This window comes from Artemia sp. Qi Xiang Cuo, chromosome 6 (assembly GCF_049724085.1).
Source record: "Artemia sp. Qi Xiang Cuo chromosome 6, ASM4972408v1, whole genome shotgun sequence".
Lineage (NCBI taxonomy): Eukaryota > Metazoa > Arthropoda > Branchiopoda > Anostraca > Artemiidae > Artemia > Artemia sp. Qi Xiang Cuo.
The window spans coordinates 79,369,601-79,396,180 of NC_142799.1; the positions used below are offsets into that span (position 1 = coordinate 79,369,601).

At 36.4% G+C, this 26,580-nt stretch overlaps 1 protein-coding gene across 3 annotated transcripts in view; it reads right to left on the reverse strand.

Moving 5' to 3' along the window:
- Positions 1-4,989: 4,989 nt before the first annotated feature.
- The window catches only part of LOC148951637 (protein amalgam-like), a 167,369-nt gene continuing 145,778 nt past the window's right edge, over positions 4,990-26,580 (reverse strand). For all 3 annotated transcript variants that reach the window (XM_089090399.1, XM_089090401.1, XM_089090398.1), the window contains exons 8-9: positions 8,628-8,798; positions 4,990-5,324 (exon numbers count right to left, since the gene is read on the reverse strand). In XM_089090399.1, coding sequence (XP_088946525.1) covers positions 5,041-5,324; positions 8,628-8,798 — 455 coding nt within the window. In that variant the 3' untranslated portion in view covers positions 4,990-5,040. The remainder of the gene's footprint in view (positions 5,325-8,627; positions 8,799-26,580) is intronic.

Sequence of the window (26,580 nt, forward strand, 5' to 3'; positions counted from 1 at the left end):
CCTAAAAGCTATAGAACCTTAATGTTATGAACTTTACCCAATGTTAACATATAGTATTGGTTATTGGGAAGTATACAGACATTTTGAGGGGGATTTTTTCTGGTAGTGGGGGGGGTGGGGGGGTCGGGGTTTGTGTGGGAGGATCTTTCCATGAAGGAAGTTATCGTGGGGGAAGGGACATTGCTATGAAGGGGGTGCCGGATTTCCCAGCATTATTTGAAAAAAGATCAGAAATTAAATAAAAAAAACAAGTTTTTCAACTGAAAGTAAGGAGCAACATCGAAACTTAAAACGAACAGAAAATATTACGTATATGATAGGGTTCACCCGCTAGTCAATACCTCGCTCTTTAAGCCAAAATTTTTTTTAGTACTTTCATAAGAGCTATTTATTCTAATTAACGGAACGACGTTAAAACTTAAAAGGAACAGAAATTATTCCTTATATGAAAGGGGCTGTCCCCTCCTCAACGCCTCGCTCTTTAAGCTAAATTTTTTTTTTGTTTAAAAAAAAATAAGAGTTGTGAGAAAGTCAAACTTTAGCGTAAAGAGCGAGGCGTTGAGGAGGGGTTCCCTTTCATATACGGAATAATTTCTGTTCGTTTTAAGTTTTAACGTCGTTCCTTACTTTCAGTTAAAAAAACTTGTTTTTTTATTTAATATTAACACCTGGAAGCACATAGCGTATTTTGATTTGTCTTGTTACTTTATTGTGCATCTATCACTTTTTGTGCCGAAAACTGAGATTGCTGTGAATGAGCAAGGTGAATCTTCTTATAGAACTTTTACAGATAAAGAAATTTCTAATTTAATTCTTAGTCTTCAGAGTAATGATTGGTCTAGTGTTCTTGAAGCTAATGATGTTGAATGTGCAACAAGTTTATTTGTGTGTCGTATGGGAGCTCTGCTGGATAAGCATTTTCCTCTGAGGAAGAGACAAAGGAATTCTATATCCGAAGGCCCATGGATGTCCAAAGGTCTGATCAATGCTACACATATGAAGGCGTCTCTGTTCAAGGTTGCATGTAAAAGTAAAACACAGGATGATCTTTTGAAGTAAAAACATTATAAAAAAGTACTTACGACTTCAGTACGTGCAGCCAAAAAGCTCTATTTTTCGCGTCGAATTGATGAGTATAAGGGGAACTTGCAAAAGGTTTGGAATGTAGTTAATGAAGCTATTTCTCGCAAGAAACTCAAACAGTCCCCCTCCATGTCATTACAGGAATGCTGATGGATCTATTGTGGATAAAAATTTTTCAGCAAACACCCTCAATTCGCATTTCACCACTCTTCCTTCGGTTCCCATTCAACCCAAGAGTAGAGTAAGTAGTTTTCCCATAGCAGAAAAATAATTTTTACTTTCCCCATCCAGCGATATTGAAATTTCTAGTATTATTTCCCAGCTTCCAAGTAGCCGTTCAGTTGATGGTTTTGGTTTGAGTAATAATGTTCTTAAAAAAAAATTGGTCAGTTTGTTTGTAACCCCATCTCACACATAACTAACCTCTCTCTTTCTTCTGGTGTTTTCCCTCATTTCTTTAAAGTTGCTAATGTATTACCTTTGCATAAAAAAGGTGATTCATCTCTAATTTCAAATTATAGACCCATTTCTCTTCTTCCTGTCATCTCTAAGGTTGTTGAAAGAGTAGTGTATCATAGACTCTCTTCATTTGTTTTTAGTACTAATACGATTGCAGGAAATTCTCTCATAACTAACCATCAGTATGGTTTTCGTCCCACTTTCTCTACCTCGTATGCACTCTCAGATGCAACAGAGTTTGTGCGTGTTAATCTGGACAAGGGCTTGTGTCTTTTGGGTCTATTTCTTGACTTTTTAAAGGCCTTTGATATGGTTGACCACTATGTTCTTTTGTCTAAACTATCTTCATTTGGAGTACATGGAGTCCCACTAGAATGGTTAAGGTCTTATCTGTCGGGAAGATCTCAGTATGTTTCAGTTAATGGTAATTCTTCCACTACTTTGCCTATATTGAAGGGTGTCCCACAGGGCTCTGTGCCTGGACCACTTTTGTTTTTAATTTACATTAATGATCTCGTTGATGGTCTTCATCCTCTTGTGCACCCTATTCTTTTTGCTGACGACAGTAAATTTTTCATTGCTGCAGTGGACTGGTCATCTGCCACTTTCTTAGCTCAAGGTCTTCTTGATAAAGTAAAAGATTGGTGCTGGTCAAATGGTATGACTCTCAACAGCCAAAAAAGTGTCATTGTACACTTCAGGACCCCTTATCGTATGAGAGATGTAAGGGAGCCAATCATCCTAACTTATGGGAATGATGTTATACCGCAAGCTGCTATGGTGAAATTTCTTGGTGTATATCTTGACTGTTTTCTCTCTTTTAAGCCTCATATAACTCACACCCGTTCCCTCATCTTCCGCCAGTCTTCATTGTTGCACCGGGTTAACTCATTTCTTCCCCCATATGTTATGCTTTCTCTTTATTATGCTTTTATATTTCCTTACCTTTCTTTTTGCTGCTCTGTCTGGGGTAATACTCATAAATCTCTTCTCTGTTCACTTCAAAGAGCCCAAAATAGGGCAGTGAAGGCTACTTTTCTTCTCCCTCGGCTTTACCCTTCCTCTGATCTTTATAATAATACTGGAATAGCTTCGCTGGATCGTATTGTGGGTAAAAAAAATCCTTATTTAGCGCATTCTGCTTTTCTAGGTACACTTCCACCGCATCTGCAGCAATTTTTTTCACGGACAGGCTCAGGTAGGTACTCTACTTTTTTACGTAGTTCTTCTCGTACACTTATTTTGCCCAAACGTTCATCTACAGCAGCCCAGAGGTCTCCTGTTTATAAATCAATTCAATTATGGAATTCAATCCCACCGGATATCCTGTTATTTCTGTCTGCAAAGGCCGTTATTCTTCGTGTCTTTCCAGTTTAGTAATTTCTCTCTCTCCTTCGTTTATTTTCCCTGTTTTCTCTTTTCCTAGTGTTTCTCCTTTTTGTGTTTTCCCTTATATATAGTTATTATTATAATTTTTTCTTTTTTTTTTTTTTACTGTATGGTAGTGTTTATTCTATTTAATCTTTATTTAATATATATTGTTTGATTTAGAGTAATATTTATGGTTGTTTTAGTTGCTTAATTATTGTGTTGTAAGGCCCACAACAAGCCAAGCTTCTTGGGCCAAATAATTTTTCTTTACGTTTGTAATAGAGTTTAGTATTAATAAAATGATTGATTGATTGATTGATACCATTTTGACAATGCACATGTGCATGATAGATGGTTGCATGATTCATGCAACCATGAATAAACTATCAGTTTTATAGGAGCTTATTGTGCTAACAATTTTTCTTTTTAACTAAATTGAAGAAATAATTGTTTAGTCCCTTCACCAACTCTAAATTTGAAATTCCTTGGCCCCATCCTCTTCCTTCTTTTGCTCAAAAGTATATGAAAGTTTCAACTCACTCCCTCAAGCCATTCGTAGGATATTACAGACATGGTATTTTGATGAACTGAATACACATAATTTCTTTCGACTTACCTGTTCCGCCTTACCTTCACAAAATCAAAATTGGAAGTCCACTCGACCCCATCTTCTCTCTCTCCAGTGCTCTCTCAATGTTTCAACTTGATCCCTTAATCCCTTCCGGAGATATTTTAAATAATTTGAGTTTTTTATTTACCTGGGCACGCATCTCGTTCCAAAGTATACTCTTGGGAAATACTACGAATCTTGGCACAGCGAATGATAATAACTCGCTCGAAATATACCTACTCTTGAGTAAAATGTCTTCGGCCCATTCCAGGGTCCTTAAGCCCCTCTTACAACAAAATGCTTGACCTTATTGACTCATTAAAGGACCCCTGAAAGTTTCAAGCTAATGGGGTACCCAGGAACAAACATGCCCTCCTTTTCCGTTAAAAATCAATTTTTAAACAATAGACACGTTTACTGGATATTTTGCATATTTTATAGCCCTTGTCCCAGGGGCTGTGGGTCTTATGTCTTCCTTGGAGGTATATCTATGAGACCTTTCGACTATTTTGAGCAAAAAAAACAGCGTCAAAGTTTTGATCAGATGTCTTTGGGTTAAGGAGGGTCAAGTAGCAAAACGGAGAGGGGACTGGTTACCCTCCAATCATTTCTAAATTTTAAGAAGGGTACTAGACCTTTTAATTTTTAGTCAAATGAGCCCATTCCGAAGTTTGTATGACTACCAATTCCATAAGAAGTGGCCGAATAAAAGAAAAAAAAATCAAACAGTTTTCGGGAACAAGATGAAAGATAGGAGGGATTCGGCCTAATAAACTTTAAAATAAAACTTTAAAATAAACTTTAAAATAAAAATAAAACTTTAAAATAAAACTTTAAAAAGGGAATTTTGATAGCGATTAACACATCAAAAGAATTGGCTTTTTAAGCTGATTTCAAATATATTAGATTAATTAAGTTTAATATTTTTCATCAAAAGCTACAACCCTGAGAAAAATTTGCGAAAAAAATTTTCGAAAAAAGGAGTAAACACCCGAAAAAGGTTAAGCGATCTTAATGAAAACCGCACCATCAAATTCAACATATCCGAGCACCCGACAAGTAGAGGTGTGATGCTTGATCACTGATGCTTGTTGGTTTTATTTTGTTTTGTTTCGCCAGGGTTGGTTGTATTGAACCAATGGTCGAATTACATGTCAAACCACGACATGTAAAGGGTATTGTGCTTGTTCCCTGATGTTAAATTAAAATTAAATTTTCTGATGTTTTTGCACATTTTATTTTTATTTTAAGATGATTTGGTATTAAACATAAAGGAAAATCACTTGATCGAAAAAAGGTATCATTTTAAAATAACTGCTTTGTCCTATTTTTGTATTTTTTTTTTTTTTGTAAAACTAGGCTTTTCTTTACAATATTTATACTGTAATCATAACAACTGCTATTCTTACAATATAATAACTGCCTTTTTGCTGAACGATAACTCACTGGGAAAAATTGAGTCTCAGTATATGTTCTATATATTTAAATATTATACATAAAAATAATGTACTGACAAGTCAAGTATAATATAAATAAATGATTAAACAAAAGGTATACAACCAATAAAGATTTCGACTTAGGCGAACATTAGGTCTACCTGATGTAACTGTGTTTGACATATTGCTAGTCTGCAATTTCAGATTGCTAGAAAAAGAAATTTTTGTTGTATAGTCACTGTTATTATCTTGATGACTGCTACTATATTCACTATGAACTATACTGTCACGTGGTTTCTTAAAGAGCCCATGGTCTTTTTTCTCGTGATAGCGCCCTTCTTGAAGAGACGGTGTTGCAGGTATCTCTGAAAGATAAGAGTCGGCTGAAATTACTTTTAAACATTCCCAGGTGCTCATATGGTCTAATGTATGAATCTCAATTCCAGAGAGTTAAAAAATAAAATAAAAGAGGTATCTACTAAATCTCAGTTCACAGGTTATTTTTAGAATAAGATAGAGAGAGACTTGATATCTTCTGTTTTTTGTTCTATTATTTTTATTTTATATAATTATTATTTGGGGTTCGTTCCGGGGTTAACTAATAATTAATTAAATAGGTAAATGCATGTAATCAACCCGCTATGGGTTTAGAGGGAGGCTGTTAGTAGTTTAGTTTATTTTATACTTTTAAGTTTAATAAAATTGAACTGACTGACGGAATCGATTCAAAATTCTTTTTTTGAACCTTTTATCCGACTTAGTCTAGAGAGGTCGAAGTTTAGATATTTATATACAACACTAACTTTATTTTCCGATAAGACACCAGGTATTTGTTTGTATATTTCGTACAAACAAATTTCAAAATAATTATTTCAAAATTAAAAATTATAATTATTGCAAAAGTTTAGAAAATGAAAGAAATTTTGTTATTTCCTTTGTTTATTCCTCTTGAACTCTTAGACAAAGAAGAAGAAAACTTTGAGAAGCCAAAAAAAAAAACAAAAAAACAATTAACCGAATTAGCAATTGAGAAACTATTATGACGGAGCATTTCATTGTAAAGCTCCGTAAAACATTGTGAAGCTCCTTACATTGTAAAACTTTGTAATCAATGTTAGATCCAGGGTCTGGGTGGGCTGTATTTTTCGAAACATATTGATTTCTGACGGCAATACATAAATTAATTAGCATTAATCAATGGGTTTTTTAATTCTGATTAATTCTGTTCGTAGTAAGCCATTGCGTTGACTCTTGTTATTTTTTTTAGCTAATGACATTGTTTTTTGTTCCTTGGAAGGAGAGGAAAGCGAGGTCTTGTCATACTAACTAACTTTATTGGATGAAAAGGGATAATCTAAAATAGTCCAAGATTTTAAAATGTTCCTAAATAATTATAAATCACGCATAAAAACGTTGTATAAAGACTAGAGCTTATTACAAGAGTCACGGAAGATTACAAAATTAAAATAAAACGATCAAATCAACGCTTTTATCCCAGTTTATAAGAAAAATGTTTGCTACCTGGAAAATGGAAATATTTTCAGACTAAAAATGAAAAGGAACCGCTCGTTATGACGTACTAGTTATGACGTTATGACGTACTAGCTCGTTAAAACTTCCTGATACCCATTTTGTCGTTAAGCTCACATTGAAGGATATAGGTGTCGTAAATGTCCTTGAACAGACATAAAAACTTTCATAAAATATGAAATTTAATATCATGAAAAAATATTACATGCAAAACTTTATTACAAGATTTGTCATGTTTTGTACAAAACAATCACATTTACCAAAAATCGCTGACAACCGGAAGAAATGGAAAGACTAATTATGAAAATAAAATTCGTTATGACTTATCAGCTCATCAGCAGGTCCTGAACTTCATTTTGTGTGGTTCCACACAGTTCACATTGAAAGATGCGGTGTAGTAAAGGTCTTTGAATTAGATTTAGAACATACCATGACTGCCCCATCTTTTCATTTTTAGTTTAAAATTAAATTGTCTGCATGTCGTTGGAAAAGAGCACCGAACTCGGGTTTGAAACATTTTGTTTTTAATTTTTCACTCTTGTTTAGGTAAATCGTTTGCGTCTGTAATAAATCATTGTAAATAGATTGATAATACTATATTCAGTTGGATATCTTTTCAAAACAACAATTTAACAAAATAAAATTATCAGATTTGATTGTCAATATGGGTACTACCTTCAAATTCCACTGGGATAAATAAAGTAAGCAAACTTCTAAATTATAGTATTACAAGCAATGTAGAACGAAGAAAAGAATAACAAATTAAAATGAAAATGACTCCTTTACAAAATATTTAAACCACTTTGGTGAATAGAAAAGAATGGCAACCCCCTTAACCCAGAAGATTTTTCGAAGTATGATTATTAGGAATTTTAACAACATGGCTATTCAGTAAAGTTGAATTAGATATTAGAGTAAAATGAGGGGAAAATCTTCTCCATAGTAGAAAATAGTATATTAATATTTGTTAATATTTAATGAATGTTTAATGTGCCACCGTTATTTGTACCTATTCTCCTACTTTCCTTGGCAATAAGACCATTCAACCTCACGGCATCAATATATGCTGAAGCAGGAGAAACACTTTTCTGTATCCATGGCATCTGCCTAGGGATTCTTCAGTTCCATTTGTGTTTCAAGATAAGTGACTAAACCTTAAACTCATAAGAGTCTTGACACCAAGGAAGTCAATTCATGAAAATGCAGGAGGATGGGTTGCTAATTTATACTTTTTTAAATCTAGGGAGTTTTTTTTCGGTGTTGCAATGAACATATCAAAAAGGGTTTTTTCAATAAAACTATCAAAAATGTATTTTTTGAGATCTAGGGGAGGGGTAAGGAACTCTAAGGAGAGAATTAGTCCCTCTCCCTCCTCTTTGATGCGCATACCTAGCGGCCCACTCCCCTAACCTTACCATCCGTCAACAACATTGTCAATTTTGTTACTTCTCCGCAAAATTTGACATGCGCACACTTTACATTCAACTCCTCAACATAATAGGATTAGGCTATGGCTTTCCCACACTTCTGATTCTTGTCAAGGGTAGTAAACTACCTAGAGCTCATGTTATTGTGGAATCAAACCGTGCCAAACCGTGCCAAAGACAAGGTAAGTTCACTTTGTATGGTAAAGAATAGACTAATAGCTCATTTCGCCATACTATAAGAGTCTAAGACGGGAGGCCCTAGACAGTCAATCATTTTGATCAAAAGTTTCCGTCAATCGATTGACGTGTCCTTCAATTGACCCTTCAGTCAATCCTTCGATCTTGATCACAGCTAATGTAACACAAGGCTTTTCATCAAAACAATTGAGTTATTCAAACTTTCCATCAATCACTGTCAACGCTTGACTCAAGCGTCAAACAGGTTCCTAGACGGTCAATTATGTTTGAGTCAATCGATTGACGGAAGTTTTTGATCAAAATGATTGACCGTCTAGGGTCTACTAAAATGAGCCTTTATATTTCTTACCTACTTTGAATGGGATACTTCCGGTCAGTCTCGGATTTGGAGAAGTTTGGAAGTAGAACTTTTTTCAACCATTCCTAGGAAAATGAAAGGATATTTCTAGAAATACTTGGACTGTAATAAACATCCCCACCGTGTTTTATTTGCATAGAAAGTGTTTAACTCACCATGTAGTCGAATTGTAGTTTCTGCTTTCCCCTTTTTATTCACAGCAAGACATGTATAGGCTCCAAAATCCATAATAGAAACTCTTTCAATAATAAGCGATGAATGTACCTCTGTTGATCCAATTGAAGTTTCTACAATTTGATATCCTTTTCGTGGAATAATTTTGTCACCTAGATAAGAATAAAGCTATGCTAATTAGGCAAGCATAAACAATTTGTGAATTAAAAGCGTTTATAAATAAAGTCGTATCAATCACATACTTGAGTAATAATTATGGTATTGATACCAGTCAAGACATACATACAGTATGGTTCCCACTTCACTCTTCAAGACAACCACATGCCTAATTAAATGTATTCAACATTAGCAATAGGCAGGGGTATATAGTAACGAGAATGTAGGGAGGGGGACTAATTATGTTTTGTTTCAATGATAACTCCAAAAAAACGGAACATATTTTTATCATAAAATACAAAAAAAGGCAATTTTTAAAATGCATGGGGTGTTCTAGGAAGCCGACCGCCCCTCATACCCAATTGAAACCCACGAGACCCCCCTCCCCGACGTTTGCAAAACAAATAAGAAAAAACACATCAAAATTGGTTTATTTTTGTTACGTTTTTATGGTGCGGACAAAAATTTCAGGCGGGGGGGGCATACCTCACGAGTTGCGACCCCCCTGGATAAGGCCTTGTAAGTAGGTAGGGTATGTAAAACACTTGAAATTACGTTTTTAGTTTTAACTCCCCTTATTACTCGTATGAGAATTTTTTTTTCTAGTTTGCATATTGTCTGTTTGTAGCTTGTTTATGGTGAAGAAATTATAGGCTGAATAGTAATTTGTAACTGAAGCACAACATCACTTGAAAAGATACATTTGGATTCTGTTTATTCAATAAGACTTTTTGATCGCTTTAAATTGAACAGCCATTCCATAATCTTTGAACTTGTGACAAATTGGTCCAATTGGGTCTGAAATTTTGGCTCTGTGGCACAAAATAGTGGAAATAGCAGTTTATTGAAGCGACACCTCTATCTACTGAAATAAAACGATTTAGATTTGAAAATACTTTGAATGAGATTTTCACGACCACGAATCCAGAGGAGGTGGAGGAAATGTCAGGTTTCCCGTCAGGTAATTCCAGTCGTTGTTTCCAGTCTAATCTTTAGGCAGCTATAGCCTCTGGTAATGCTAACTTCACCTTCCATCTCTTTACAGTTAAACATGCAAATTTAACCTTCTATTTTACATTTAGATTATTATCGGAATACATGTGGGGTTACCGTCCCTCAGCAACCCCTCTTAATACTTAATCTAGCCATATTCGCTTCAAAAAAAAAAAAAAAAGTGTGCAAATTGCCCCACCGGATTTCAAGCCACTCTAGGCACTGACCTTTCCTTGTTTTCAGCCTATTGAAAATATATAAAACACAGTGCAAACGTAGGAATTACAGCATAATATTTCACTATTTATTGTAATTTCTGTTTGTTTTTTAGTTACATTTATTTATTGATAGTGGTTTGTCGCAGTTTTACGCTTCGAAGATTATTTGACTTAATTTCCGCCCATTTTTGGCTAAATGAAGCTATTAACTTTAATGCTATTTGTATGTTGGAGAAACTTTTTCTAGAATTTTAAATCCTGACTCAAACAGCATTTTTTAATTTTATAACTCGTGAAGTTGACCTGAAAAACAGAACTTAATAGCATTCCAAAAAGATTCTATCTATGATCTGTGACAAACTGGATACACATACATTCTTTTTATTTATTTAAATTGTAAGAGCAGAAGTAGTAATAGTAGTAACCCCCAAAGTTTCAACTTAATACCTCAAGTCTTTCTCGATATATTGCTGAGGTGTCTTATTGGCAACCGTAAATACAATGCCTTTGATTTAGTTTAAAGCAACGCTTAGTTTTAAAGAATAATAGGCCAATTGCATAATTGTGGGGGGTAAACATGCCCAATGTCCTTAAAGACATAGTTGCTGGGCCTTTCTACTATGCTGAACAACATGGTTGTCTCAAAATTTTGTCTGGATGCGTTTGCAAAATGAAGAGGCTTGAGAGAAAGGCTTTTTGTACTCCTATCTCTTTTCAAACAGTTCGTGGTAAAGAACTGTAAGTAAGGAGCGACCCGGCTCAATGGTAACGGAAACTCTAAAAAACGGAATTTTGATACCAATAGATACATCAAATGAATCGGATTTTAATTCTGATTTCAAAAATATAAGTTTCATCAAGTTTAATCCTACCCATCAAAAGTTACGCACCTAAGAAAATTTGGCTAATTTTCGAAAAAAGGGGGTAAGACCCCCTAAAAGATATAGAACCTTAATGAAAATCACACCATCATATTCAGCGTATCAGAGAACCCTACTGTAGAGGTTTCAAGCTCCTATGTGGAATGTGGAATTTTCCATTTTTTGCCAGAAGAAAGATCACGGATGCGTGTTTATTTGCTTGTTTTTTTTTCTTTTTCCCAGGGGTAATCGTATTGACCCAGTGGTTCTAGAATACCGTAGGAGGACTCATTGAAACGGAAATTAAAAGTTCTAGTTCCCTTTTTAAGTGACCAAAAAAATGGAGGGCAACTAGGCCCCCTCCCACGCTCATTTTTTTTTCTCAAAGTCACCCAATTAAAACTTTGAGATTGTTCAACATAGTCGAAAATCTAATAAATATATCTTTTAGGATGACTTAATCCCTCACAGCTCCCAGGGGAAGAGCTTTAATCTATGGCCTTTGCCCATTACTTACATATTCCATTGGTTATTGGGAAGTGTACAGGCAATTTCTGGAAAGATTTTTTTCTGGTGGGGGGGGGGAGCTGGAGGAGGGGGTTACTCGGGTGAATCTTTCCGTGGAGGATGTTTCTTTGGGGTAAGGGACATTTCTGTGAAGGGGGCGCCGGATTTCCAAGCATTATTTAAAAAACGATCAGAAATTAAATTAAAAAAAACAAGTTTTTTCAACTGAAAGTAAGAAGCAACATTAGAACTTAGAACGAAAGGAATTATTACGTATATGAGGGGGTTCTCCCCCAAGTCAATACCTCGCTCTTTACGCTACAGTTTTTTTGGTGCTTTCAAAAGAGCTATTTATTCTATTTAAACGGCCTTTGTGATTCAGGGGTTTGTGAATTAATTTTTTTTTAACTTTTAACGTAAAGAGTGTGGTATTGACTAAGGGGAGAACCCCCTCATATACGTAATAACATATACGTAATAAAAAAAAAACAATAATAAAAAAAAAACAAGCGATACGACTCAATAGTAATCGAAACTTTTAAAGACGGAATTTTGATATCAATAAATGTATCAAAAGAATGGGCTTGTAATGCTGATTCTAAATATATAAATTTTATTAAGTTTAGTATTACTCATCAAAGGCAACGAGCCTGAGAAAATTTACCTGAATTTTTAAAGAGGGGGGGGAACATCCCCTATAAGTGAAAGAATTTTAATGAAAATCACACCGTCAGATTCAGCGTATCAAAAAACCCTATTACAAAGGTTTCAAGCTCATATCTGCAAAAATCTGCAACTTTGTATTTTTTGCCAGAAGAAAAATATACGAATATAGAAGTTCGTTAGCCTACGTAAGTTAATTTGAAAATTACGTCAGAACCAAATTTAGAGACAGCCATTTAGCAAAAGAAAAGTAAAATTTTTATGCAAATTTTGTTTACTTATTCAATGACGGTGAGCCAAAATCAAAGCTGCATTGACTAAAAAACGATCAGAAATTAAATAAAAAAAACAAGTTTTTTAAACTGAAAGTAAGGAGCGACATTAAAACTTAAAACGAACAGAAATTCTTCCGTATATGAAAGGGGCTGTCCCCTCCTCAACGCATCGCTCTTTACGATAAAGTTTGACTCTGTCTCAAAACTTTATTTTTTAAAAAAATAAAAAACTTTAGCGTAAAGAGCGTGGCGTTGAGGAGGGGAAAGCCCCTTTCATATACGGAATAATTTCTGTTCGTTTTAAGTTTTAATGTCACTCCTTACTTTCAGTTTAAAAAACTTGTTTTTTTTTATTTAATCACTCTTAAAAAGGGCACTAAAACTTTCAATTTCAACTGAATTAGCTCCTTTACAAGTTTCAATGATTTTCCTAGTAATTATACCTAGTAATCAGTACCAATTCAGTCTCTGAACTGGAAAAAACTAGTTTTTGAAGCCAATCGGATTAACTTTTATGCTTTTTTATATTGCGCAATTGCGATTGAGGGCATCTACGATAAATCATTTGGATAAGCTGTTTATTGTATAGATAGCTGATAACTTGGATTATTATTGACCGTATTTGTTTGGATTATCTTATTTCGAAGGACTGTTTTAGTGTAAAATTGGCAGTTTTAGGGCCTGTGCGTTAACGTGCACTGTTCAGGGTCGTGCAGGAAAGGCAGGTGGGCCGACTTCCCACAGGTTGGATTTGAAATCCACTGGAATGCATTAGTGAGGCTCGGCCTTCACTCAAAGATAAGTCTTTTTGTCTTGTTTATCGGCTCATTCTAGTCAGATTTTTAATAATTATGCAGCGTTTCGAGCATTTGATGTTGCGCTGGCTAAATTCAAGAACTATCCCCTTTGGCCAGTAAGAGTTATTCAGTCTGGAAAGGACTCAAAATGGAAGCCTACATACCTCGTTTTTTGCTACAGAAGTCACAATGAATTTAGGCTCATTGATGCAAATCTTCAAAAATACGACCCTAAAATGACTGATTCATCCACACCTGCTATTAAAAAAGCATTTGCCCAGCGTTGCCCCAATTTATGAGCAATTAGTTGCTACTGAAGCCCAGCTAGAGAAGACAAAAAGCGTTTTGCTTGAAATATATAACGCAGAAAGTGACTGAAAAGTTTAATGATGCAAGGTCAATGAAAGAGCCTGCTGAACTAATAATCAGCCAGGTTTATGATGCAATCACACTCGAGTTTACTCCAAAGCTTGTGAAAATTGAGCAGGCTTTAAAGGGTCTGAGAACTCAAATTGAGAACCTCGGTGACAGAATCGTTCGAATTGAAACCAAGCTGGATGATTTTGATCAGGAGTCCCTACTCGACAGCCTTGTATTTCATGGGGCCAAACAGCTACCCAATGTGAAAGTCGCACGGCAATACTTCAAATTCTGAACAGCAAAATGTCTCTGACTGAACTCTCGCCTTTTGATCTGATCAATGTGTACCGTCTCCGCCTGAATAATCAGACCCCACAGACTGAAGAAAGTTCTACTAGAGTTTCTCCGATCATTGTAAAATTTTCTAGCAAATATGTAGCCCGAAAAATGTGTAAAGCAAAAGCTAGACTTGCATCTACTGGTATTTTTATATCGCAGTCATAGGCAGCGCGCTAGCGATACCTAAGTAAAGAATGATGTGGGCACAATGTGTTTTTGATTTTTCCTCCATACCTGGGCCTTCGTATCGAAGGAGTTGTCGTAGAAACTTCAAAAAGGGCTCATTCGATTCGAATTCGAGTGGCTAATGCCCTTTTTAATAGTCGAAAGCGATTAGAGGGGAACTAGCCCCCCCCCCCTGCGCATCATTCCCCCAAACGCATCCCATCAAAATTTTGAGATAGCCATTTTGTTCGGGGTAGTTGATTTCCAGATAGAAAATATCTTTTTGAGGAGGACACTCCCCCGCAACCCTCAGGGCAAGGGTTTTAAGTTATGCCATGGAGGCATATCAGGTTATTATAGAAGGCGTTGTATTAGAAACTTCAAAACAGGCTCATTCGATTGGAAATCCGAAAGGCTAGTACCCTTTTTAATAGTCGAAAGTGATTGAAGGGCAACTAGCCCCTCCCCCATACCCATCATTTCTCTAAACCCATCCAATCAAAATTTTGAGATACTCATTTTGTTCAGCGTAGTTGATTTCCAGATAGAAAATATGTTTTTGAGGAGGACACTCCCCCGCAACCCTCAGGGCAAAGGTTTTAAGTTATGCCATGGAGGCATATAAGGTTTTTATAGAAGGCGTTGTCGTACAAACTTCAAAACAGGCTCATTTGATTGGAAATTCAAAGGGCTAGTGCCCTTTTTAAAAGTCGAAAGTGATTGGAGGGCAACTAGCCCCCCGACTCCCATCCTCCCCCCCACCACATCAAATCAAAATTTTGTGATAGCCATTTTGTTCAGCGTAGTTGATTTCCAGATAGAAAATATGTTTTTGAGGAGAACACTCCCCCCCAACCCTTAGGGCAAGGGGTTTCAGTTATGCCCTGGAGCCCTATAAGGCTTTTTATAGATGGCGTTGTCGTAGAAACTTCTAAACAGGCTCATTTGATTGGAAATTCAAAGGGCTACTGCCCTTTTTCATAGTCGAAAGTGGTTTGGGGGTAACTACCCCCCCCCCCACGCCCATCATTCCCCCCAACACATCTAATCATAATTTTGAGATAGCCATTTTGTTCAGCGTGGTTGATATCCAGATAGAAAATATGTTCTTTAGGAGTCTTCCAATTTAAAATATGTCTTCCAATCGAACACTCCCCCACAGGGCAAGGGTTTTAAGTTATGCCCTAGGGGCATATAAGGTTTTTATAAGAAGGCGCTGTCGCAGTAACTTCAAAACAGGCTCATTCGATTGGAAATTCAAAGGGCTAGTTCCCTTCTTAATAGTCGAAAGTGATTGGAGGGGACACACCCAAACACATCCAATCAGAATTTTGAGATAGCCATTTTGTTTAGCGTAGGCTAGTTGATTTCCAGATAGAAAATATGTTTTTGAGAAGGACACTCCACCACAACTCTCAGGGCAAGGGTTTTAAGTTATGCCCTGGGCGCGTATAAGGTTTTTATAGAAGGCGTTTTCGCAAAAACTTCAAACAAGGCTAATTCGATTGGAAATTCAAAGGGCTAGTGCACTTTTTAATAGTCGAAATTGATTGGAGGGCCACTAGCCCCTCCCCCACGACAATCATTCCCCCAAACACATCCAATCAAAATTTTGCGTTAGCCATTTTGTTCAGCGTAGTTGATTTCCAGATAGAAAATATGTTTTTTGAGAAGGACACTCCCCCACAATCCTCAGGGCAAGGGTTTTAATTTATGCCCAGGGGGCATATAATGCTTTTATAGAAGGCGTTGTCGTAGAAACTTCAAAAAAAGCTCATTCGCCAAAAAGGGCTCATTCGATTAGAAATCGGAGTGGCTAATGCCCTTTTTAATAGTCGAAAGTGATTAGAGGGCAACTAGCCCCCCCTCCCCACGCCCATCATTCCCTAGTCGTTGTCGACAAAACGTTTTCGTAGAAACTTCAGAGAAGGGCTCATTCAATTTGAAATTCAAAGGGCTAGTGCCCTTTTTAATAGTAGAAACTGATTAGTAATACTTTTTGTTGTTGTTGTTGTTTAGACCAGGGCACTTCGTATCGAAAGAGTTGTAGTAGGAACTTCGAAATGGGCTCATTCGATTGAAAATAGAAAGGACTGATGCCCTTTTTAATAGTCAAAAGTGATTGGAGGGCAACTATTCCCCCTTCCACTCCCACCCTCCCATTTAACAATTACATTTAAAAACTAAATGTTGCCTTAAGATTAAATCAAAACGTACTGTGATAATGCTAATTCTCAATAAAGCATCTCAGCAGTATCCCAAGAACGACTGAGGGTATTATGTTCAAACTTTCGAGACTACTTCTGCTCTTAAAATTTAACCAAATCAAAATAGTTTAAGTGTATCCAAGGTATCAAAGAAAGTAAACAGATTTTTTTTGCGAATGGTATCAAGTTTTCCATTGCAGGTCAAGTAGAGGAGGTATGAAACTAAGTTAAACAGTACTATTTGTGTCCAGATTTTTAAAATGGTGTATGTTTTTAAAAATTACTGAAAATTTTTCTCTAGCATACAAATAGCAGGCCAAACTATAAAGTCTTAGAAAACGAAAAGATTTAAAGAGTTATTTTCTTTTTCCCTGTAATGACTATGTCAATATAAAACGAATAGAAATTAATTAAAAAAAACTTTTTCCACAAAATAAGTTTTTCAAAGAAAAGTAAAGAACTCCATTAAACAAAAAATGAGCAAAAATAAAATCAAATGATCTACCAAGCTCGAAACTACCACACATCAGCAACGATAGATAAATGAAACCCAAAATGAACAGAAATTACAATAAATAACCGAGTCAAGCTCAAAACGAGCAGAAATTACCATAAGTTGGGTGCAAAACCCCTATGCCTTCCCCAGGCAAGAACAAAATTTGTACTTTGCTGAAAAGATACAATTGAATGTGCATTGTCAGTTTAATATACATATACTGATATTTAGTAATCAAAATGTTAAAATTGTTTAATTTATTAAAGTTATAAAAGTAAAAACATTTATATTTTTTTCAGTAAAGGGCAAATTTTGTTCTGGCCTGGGGAAGGTATAGGGGTTTTGCGCCCAAATTATGTTAATTTCTGCTCGTTTTGAGTTTGACTCGGTTATTTATTATAATTTCTGTTCGTTTTGGGTTTCATTTATTTATCAATGCTGATTTGTGGTAGTTTCGAGCTTGGTAGATTATTTGATTTTATTTTTCCTCATTTTTTGTTTAATGGAGTTCTTTACTTTTCTTTGAAAAACTTCTTTTGAGGAAAAAGTTTTTTTTAATTACTACCTAACAAAGCGTCACCGGGACATATTGAATGCGGCTAAAGACAAGTACCGTCAGAGTAATGCGTGGTCAGATCAGGGTAGATATTGGCAAAGCCTAGTGGAGGGTCAGCAATAAAGCAAATAAGGTCTATTGCTGATTGCATTTAGTATTAGAAGTTATGATTGGTTTGTTTGTTTTCGTTTTTTCTTTTTTTTCGTTTTTTCTTTTTTTCTTTTTTTTTATTCTTCTGTCTCTACTTAATTTTAATTTTTTTGTCCCTTTATGTCCCTACTTTTTGTCTTTTTTTATGTATTTTTGGTGTTTGTTTGTGTTTTTTTCCCTCTCCACTATTCCTTATTTCAGATTTAATTGTTTTGGCTTTATTAGTTTATTTCTTTGAATTTGAATTTGTTTGACTTTAGTTCGAGTGACATCTCCTCCTTGGGTGACCGATTGCTTCAATTTGAAAATAATCCAATAGATTTTCTTAGCTTGATTAATAATTCAGTAGTTCAGTCTAATAAATCACCATCAAATCCCCATTTTTCAGTTAGCAGTAAATATATATCGGATTTAGATCGAGTATCCAAAAGAGATGGTAGTTTCTCTGTGCTTCAGCTTAATGTACAGGGCCTTTGTTCTTCATTTGATGAGTTGAAAAAAATAGTGCGTAGTGGCTACCCTGATTTTATTGGTCTCTGCGAGGCTTTCCTTGATTCGAAAAATGAATCTCTATTGCATCTCTCTGGGTAAAAGATGGTATGTATAAATCGAAGTAGGATGGCAAGAGGTGGCCTTGCTGTTTGTGTTTTGGAATGTCTTCCGTACTCTGTTAGACGTGACCTGTCAAGAAATGAAGAAGGAATTTTTGAATCTATATTTGTTGAGATTAAAACCCAAGCTAAAACTTTGATTGTTGGTAATCTATACCGGTCTCCTAGTGGGTCTGTTCCCTCTTTCCTTCAGATTCTTAGTGAGGTTTTGGAAACAATCCAACTTCATTCATGTGAACTTGTCGTTATGGGTAACTTCAACCTTAATTTGTGTGACCGGAGGTCATCCTCGTCCTTGAATTTTCTTTCAACAATGCTTGCTTGTGGAACGTTACCTTCTGCATTCATTCCAACTCGCATTACTAACACTACTGCTTCCTTGCTTGATAATATTTTTTCATCGTTGACCTTGGTGCAAAACTTTGTGTTGACGAGTTATATCTCAGACTATTTTCATCTTTTTTCCACGTATGATTTTTCCAATGTGTTGCCAAGGAGGAACCAAGGAGCTGGTCTTTCCTCTTTAAAATTCAATGATCAGGGTTTGCATCTTCTTTGGTCACGGTTGGTGGGTTGTTTGTGGAGTATTTCTGAAAATGAATCTGATTTAGATTCTTTGTTTAATTCTTTTTATGATTCTTTGGAAGACGTTCCCTAAACGTTCACTAAAAGTTTCACCTTCATACCCTTAGCGTCATTAGTTACAGTAACTGCAATGGTAGTATTAAAATTATACACATATTGCCTTCTTGCTAGTTCAAAATCCCCACAACTTACCCTTAAAGGTCTAACTTAATAATATAAGTTGTTATTTAGATATTGCTTTGTTACCTCTTTGAAAGTCCATATGCTCGCTGTTTGTTTTGATTTATTTCAACATCCGCCTAAAGATTCCTTAAAAGCTTCACCTTAAAACCCTTAGCTTGCGCAGTCGCAGTAGTTGTGGTAGCATTAGTAGCAGTATGTGCATAGCACATTTGGTTTCTTCTACATCTCCTTCAACACGCGCTGAAAGTTTAGCTTAATACTGTCAACCATTTCTGAAGTATTTCTGATGCGTCTGCTTACAACCTGTGTGGGCATAGTGTGTTTCGAACTAGTTCCATACAGTTTCTATATACTTCAAATTTTTCGCCTTAACATCCTTAGTTCTAACAGCAGCAGCAGTAGTAGTAATAGTAGCAGCAGAATTAACTGTAGTAGCCTAAGATCTCGTGCAGTAGCAGTAATAAAAGTAGTAATAATAGTAACAGTAGTAGTAATATGAGTAGAAGTAGTCGCATTAGGATGCAAATATTTTCTTTTGGTTAGTTCAACATCCCTCACAACAAGCCCTGTTATTTTCAATTTCATACACCAAACTGTTCCTAAGATATTACTTTTACACCCTTTCGACAACCTGTATACAGACGGGGTGCTGTGATCAAGTTCACCTTCCCCCTCAAGATTTCTTGAAAGTTTCACCTACATAGCCTCAGGCATAGTTGTAGTAGTAGTCACAGTAGTAGTATTGATATTACTAATACTATTATTGAATAGCGGTAGTACTAGTAGCATTAGTAGTATTAACATATTGCCTTTTTACCATTAGAACATCCCGCTCATCAAATCCTGGAAGTTTCAACTTAATACAAGTAGCCAATGCTATTATATTGCTGATATGTCCCTTTTGATAACCTGTATCTTCATATACTTCTTGAAATTTTCATTTCAATGCTCTTAACCTTACAAGTAGTGGCAATAGAAGTAGTCGTGGTAGTAGTTGTAGTAGTAAATGTAACAATAACATTTCCATTAGCAGTAGTGTGTACATATTTCCTTTTGGTGAAACAATCTTCCCCTTTAAGCATTCTCTGAAAGTTCCAACTTACTACCCAACTCAATTCTTGAGATATGCTATTTTGACAGTGTGCATACACATAGCGTCTTTTAATTTAGTTCATATTTCCCCTAAACATTGTATATGGAGCAGTGTGGTAGTAGTAGTAATGGTAGTTGTAGTAATATTGGTAGCTTGCAAATATTGCATTTTTGATCATATCCCTTATTATTTCCTTAATTTTCCAAATTAATATACTCAGTTATTCCTGTGTTCCACCCTTTTCACAATCCGTATCTACAGAACGTGTTTTGATTTAGTTCAACACTCTCCTAAAAATTCTCTGAAAGGCTCACTTGAATACACTCTGTCTTCTTGGAAAGTAAAGTTCAAATATGAACTCCTTTCTCAAAAGCACATACTATGTGCAAACAATGAACGAATTGCCTAACCTACAGCCCTTGTCCTGAGGACTGTGGGGAGGTTGACATCTCCAAAGACATTATTGCTGGGATTTTCAAAATACTGAACCAAATGGATCTCTTAAAATTTCAATTGGATATGTTTTGGGGAATGATAAGCTTGGTGGGGTGCAGGGGGCGATCACCCTCCTAGACGAACTGTAACCTTTTTGTTTTTGTTTTACTGTACTTAAGGAAGTCTGCATTAACGCATGTTCTAACTACTGTAACCAGACTGTAAAATCTTTTTACATTACGTTCATTACATAGCTTTTCCTCCACTGCTGTTTCCTCCTCAAGTATTTCTCACCTCATAGCATAGCAACAGTTTACCCGGTAAATTCTAGCTAGTTCTCGCCAGTCGCCTCCCTGTTCGAGACGCAACGTAACCTATTCTGAACGTTCTGAAATGTCAAAACAAACATTTCGTTCCAGTGTATAGTGAAATTTGAATGTGCGTCTGTCACGAGGACTTTCGTCGTTTAAGTAATATTAATGTCGGGAAAACGCAGACAAAAGACGCTTGACAGCTTTGTCATATCAAAGTCTCGCCGAACGGATAGTGTAACTGTAACTGCAAGTAGCTCTTCAATTATTTCTGTTGGAAGTGGCAAACATGGACAAATTCCGGACATTTTGCAATCGTCTGTTAACCCCGCAAGCGTTCAGAGTGATCATCCAACAATACGCCAGCCCCCTACCCTATTTCCTGACAACGATATTGGAATCCACCTCGGTGCAATACATGCCATTGACGACCAAATAAAGTGTTAATATTCTGGGAAGGCCATAGAAACTGCTGATTGGATAACAAATGGTGCATTCTGTTCATTTAAAGCGGGGAAAAGATGAAAAAAGGTACTTGAACGATTCTCATTTGCAGAGTTTCCACTGACAAGTATATTCTGCTGGCCAGAAAGGCCTTTTTTGCAAATACTGCCCTCTTTTTGTAATTGGGGCTAGCAGGGGTTCAAACAGACAGGCTGCCCTGCAAAAACTGGTCACAAAGCCTGTCACAAAATTTGCTAAGTTACTGGGAAAAGATGGAGACCTGACAGTACATGATAGTTCCCAGTACCATCGTGACACAGTAGAAGCTGGAAAGACGTTGCTAAGAGCCTACCCTTCTCCCCACGAATCTGTAAAATACCGCGTTAACGAACAGCGAATGAAGCAAGTAACAGGAAACAGAGAGAGGCTTAAGTCGATTATGGAATCAATCCTGTTTCTAGGAAGGCAGAATATTCCACTGACGGGCTATCGGGATGAAGGCAGCCTAAATCTGGATGACATGCCGCTTTTCAACGAAGGAAACTTCCGAGAACTACTACGTTATCCTGTTGAAAGTGGCGACAGTAAATTAAAGGAACAACTTAAAACACCGGGAAAAAATGCTACCTATATCAGCAAAACAACACAAAACCAGTTGATTGAGTGTTATGCGAAGAAGTCATAGGTGTCATTCTAGAGAGAGAGTAAAGTCAGCAAGGCATTAAACCATCATTTAGATGAGACAACAGATGTGTGACATTCATCGCAACTTAGTTTATCTCTCTGCTATGCCTTCGATAACCATAGCCGTGAGGATTTCACTGGTTTTGTTGACGTTCATCACGCCACCTTTGAAAGTTCTGCTGTAGACGAAGAGCCAACTGTCAACGGAAAAATTATTGTCCAGCTAGTTTTCAGCCTCTTGGAAGAAATGGGTTTGAATCTACTTGACTGTGTTGGAATCGGGACGGATGGGTGTGCTTTAACCACGCTCTGAACCTTTCCTTGTAAAAAAAAACCAGCTTTTTTTAGCATCAGAAATGCCATAGGCATTATAAAAGAAGTTGTTGCACTTTTTAATGTATCTGAGAAAAGAAATTACGTCTTGAATAAGGTTCTGAAAGCTAAGCTCACGGGAATGTGCGAGACAAGGTGGATTGAGCGGGCCGAGTCACTTTTGCAGTTTGTGTCTGGACTTCCAAAAATCATCCATTCTTTGGAGCACATCAGTCACTGAAGTGAATCAGTAACCGCTCCCAAGGCAAAGAAGCTTGTGACAGCGTGACATAATGCGGAATTCGTGATTTCCCTTCAGTGTCTAGGCAGCATTTTCGCTGTGACCGTGCCTCTTAGTCGGATATTCCAGAAGAAGACTTTGGACTTGGGTGCTGCCAATGGCCACGTTTCCGGTCTTTTAGATGTTCTGAAAAAGTGACGGGAAACGTCTGACAGAGTTCGTATTAGTATTCTAGCAAGTAAAAAAATTGTCAGATGAAATCCAGTTGTCTGTTGAAGTTCCAAGGATTACACAAAGACAGGTTAATCGAAATAATCCTCATCATACTACGCCTGAAGAATAGTATCGACGTGCTGTTTTTCTACCTATGCTTGACTCAGTCATAACTGACTTAAAGAGTCGATTCTCAAGAGACACGCTGAACTCTTTCCGGTTAACCGTACTGCTGCCATTAAATATTGTGAATTGTGCTGATGATTTGCTGCAATCTTCAATAAAATAGATCTCTAGCATGTACAGTCAACTTCTTTGCTTAACCGTGCTGTCTACCAGCGCAAGGCTTGTTTCGGCAGAAGCGCATGTGTGGAGAAGTAGATGGCTTTAGGTTAAAAGAGAAGGAGGTATTTTTCCTTGTTCAGCGGAAGAAACTGCCAAGGAATGTGACAGAGACCTATATCCTTGTGACAGCTCACTTCTTGCTATTTTTATATCTCTTTCAGTGAGCGTGGCATCCGCCGAGCGTAGCTTCTCAACTTTACGCAAACTGAAAATGTGGCTCCAAACACAGATGGGGCAAACCAGACTTAGTGGTTTGGCCCTCCTTAGTGTTAACCGTGACATCGATATCAACATTGACAGGGTAATCGACAGGTTTGGGAACAGTGGAGCTAGGAAGCTTGAATTTTTCTTGTAAACAGTTGTCAGTTGATCAAGTACACTTTTTGAAAGCATTATTGTAATATATGAAATCCCCATTTTCGTTAAATAAGAGACCGACAGGGACACTTAAAACGTGAAAAAAATCAGCCTTGGCCGTTTGGCCGACAAAAAGGACACTACCCCCAGTCTTTTCGGTAAGAATCACCCCCCCTCCTAGAGCGAAAGACTGGATCCGCCCCTGGGGGGGGGGCTGATTTCCGTCCATTCATTTTTGACTGTTAAAAAGGGCACTAAAACTTCCGACTTCCAATCAAATGAGCTCCATCCGATTCAAAGTTTATAAGACCATCCCTTCTATAAAAACAGTAAATGCTCCGAGGCATAGCTTACAACCCTTGCCCATCTGCTGTGGGGGATTTTGTCCACTCTAAACATATTGTTATATCATGTTTGGACTGTTGGTAACAAAATGGTTATCTTACAGTTTCAGTTGAATGCGTTTCTGGAAAAGAGTATGTCAGGGATGGTGGGGGACTAGTTACTCTCCATCATGTTTGAGTTTTAAAACGGAACTAGAACTATACATTTTCAATCAAATGAGCCTCTTCTAACTGGGAGGGGGTTATCCTCAAAGGCGTAATTTCTGGACCTTACAACTACGTTGAACAAAATGGCTATCTCAAAATTTCGATTAGATGTGTTTGCAAAATGGTGGTCGTGGGAGGAAGATTAGTTGCCCTCCAATAACTTTCGGCTATTAAAAATGACACTAGCCCTTTCAATTTTCAATTGAATTAGCCGTTTTCGAAGTTTCTACGACAGCTTCTTCGATACGAACTGCCCTGATCTTAGACAAACAAACCCCCCAAAAAAATATACATAAAAAAAAATGAATAATACATTGTGGCCACATCGCTGTTTACTTAGGTAGCTCTATTGCGCTGCCTATGAATTTGTCTACGGGTTATTTTGGGTTCCCGACTGACTGACCGTATTTCAAAGAGTAGGCTGTACGAAATGTGTGGTTCAATCCCGCTTTCAAGGGCTATAATAACAGAAAGGCTTGAATGGCTAGAGCATGTTCTGCAGAGGATTGATGACAGATTGCCAAATATTGTCCGTTTTGGCCAACCGCATGGTTTAGGCCGAAAGCTGGTTGTCCTCGGTTCGGGTGGGAGGATGCCTTAAGGAAGGGAAATGTAAAATTCTTGGGAGGGTGTAAAGAGGGAGGCTTTTAATAGATTGGGATGGAAGAGGAGTATCCGTAGCTGTGTTGGCCTTAGGCATATTTGTGCTGCAGTGAGATCTTAGTAGCAGTAGTAGTACTAGTAGTAGTATTAGCAGTAGTAGTAGTAGTAGTAGTTTTAGTAGTAGTAGTAGTAGTAGTATATATCAATTGTGGTATAATTCCAAAAGTTTTGACTGGAAAATGAGGAATTTTCGCAAAGCTATCGCAAAGCTATGAACGTTTAGGTTGGATTTACCGCCCTGGAAAACTATATTGTCCTGGCGATTACTTTGTGGTGATTCAGGGTAAACAGAGACTGGACACAAGGTAGTGTATAGCTCCTGAGCTGTTTAGTTGGATAAACTTAGAATTAAGAATTAAACAAATGATTTTAACGGTAAAGAAATTTATACTAAAATCTTGAATTGAATATTAAAATATTAACATCCAGCGTTTTTTATTACTTTCATGTTATATATTAGAATGTCTAAAATGAAGAAGCCAGCAGTAAAATGATTTGAAAAACAAATTGCCTCGTGCAGTGGAAGGCTTAGGGGTAAAATCTTCGGCAAGTGACCAAAGGCTCCTAGGTTAAACTACCAAACTGAATACAATTTTTCCAGGCCATTTCCTGTTATTATTCTTGTTCTTCTGCCTTAGAAGTACTGTTTGTAAGGTTTATTCACTGTCTTACATTAAATAATAAAAAAAAAAAAATTAGGCTGTCGTTCATCGAAGTCTGACAATTCGTTTAACGAATAAAATTTCCTTAAGAATTGGCTTAACATTTTGGGTTCTTGATCTATTCTACATACCTTTGATCCATGAAAGCTCCAAGCCAATAAATGTCTATTTATAGACTTATTAGAATATCCAAAAGATCTTAATTATATCTTCAAAGAAATAAAGCTATAATTTCCATGAAAAATTGGAACTTGAGTTTCGTGGCTAAGAAAATAGAAGACAGAAGAGAAGAAGGATACAACTCTTTGATCTTCATAACAACATCAGAAAATCCAATACTTTATTCATAGTTTTATGTAACTTGTTAACAGTAAAATGTCATTTTTATATCTTCAAACATGGAAGAACATTACTTCTTAAAGGAAAAAAATGAAACAGAAGGTTCAGCTTCAAAGATTATCCCATTGAACTGGAAGAACTGAAGGGTAAAACGATCAATCCTTTCGGGAAAACTTAACTTAGAACTTGAACTTTGCTGAATAAATATAGTACACAAGACATCAACTTTTAACAGAGATAGACATAGAGCTAGAGGTCGAATCGTCTCTGTCACCAAGAAACACGAAAAAATGAAGAGAAAGAAAGAAGGAGAAAAAGAAAGTAACAGAAGATGGGGATTACTAAATATTTATAATTTATTAAGTCAGCCCGCAACTGTAGGCTGTAAGAACCGTCTTCTTTGAATTCCTTTGGAATGTGAACAACGACGGTGATTCTCCAGGAAATGAAATACATTCATTCCAGAAATTGGAATACCAGTACATTCCAGTACTACCATACATTCGAGAAATTGGTGATGAGCTTCAGGAAATTTTACGGAATAATGTGGTTGTCTTTATTAGGAATAAATTAGAGTACGATATTTTTTTATTTCGGATGAGGACAAAGCACGTACCATTCTTTTCATTGCTATTTGTAAGGTCCTCTGATCGAAGAATAAATTTTATGTTGGGTAGAGGCCTTGGGGAAAGACTGTTCGGTCACAAACTATCGATAAAAGAAAGTAACGTTACAAATTAAAAGTTAATATTTGGATTCCGTTTTAGTTCCGCACGGAACCGAAGTCATATTGTTCTTTTTGTTGAAATATATCTAGTATTAACAGAAAATAGCTTACCATTACTTCTTTGTGAAGTTCTAAAAATTAAAATACAAATTCCTTGGGTTTAAATGTTGGTACACGGAATATTTTACAAGCCTTGTTTAGGACAATTTAATTGAAGTAAATTCCGCATATATTTTATAAAATGAATACAAATTCAATAGTCTGGGTTTAAATATAGATACACTGGATATTCTTGTAAGCATTATTTATGACAACTTAATGAAGCAGCTTCCATATTTATTTTATGAAATTATAGGAGGATTAAAGCGATTAATGAAATCAAAGAAGAGTAGTTAATGGTTGCGTTAAATGCCATGGCAGTATTCATACTCAGTCT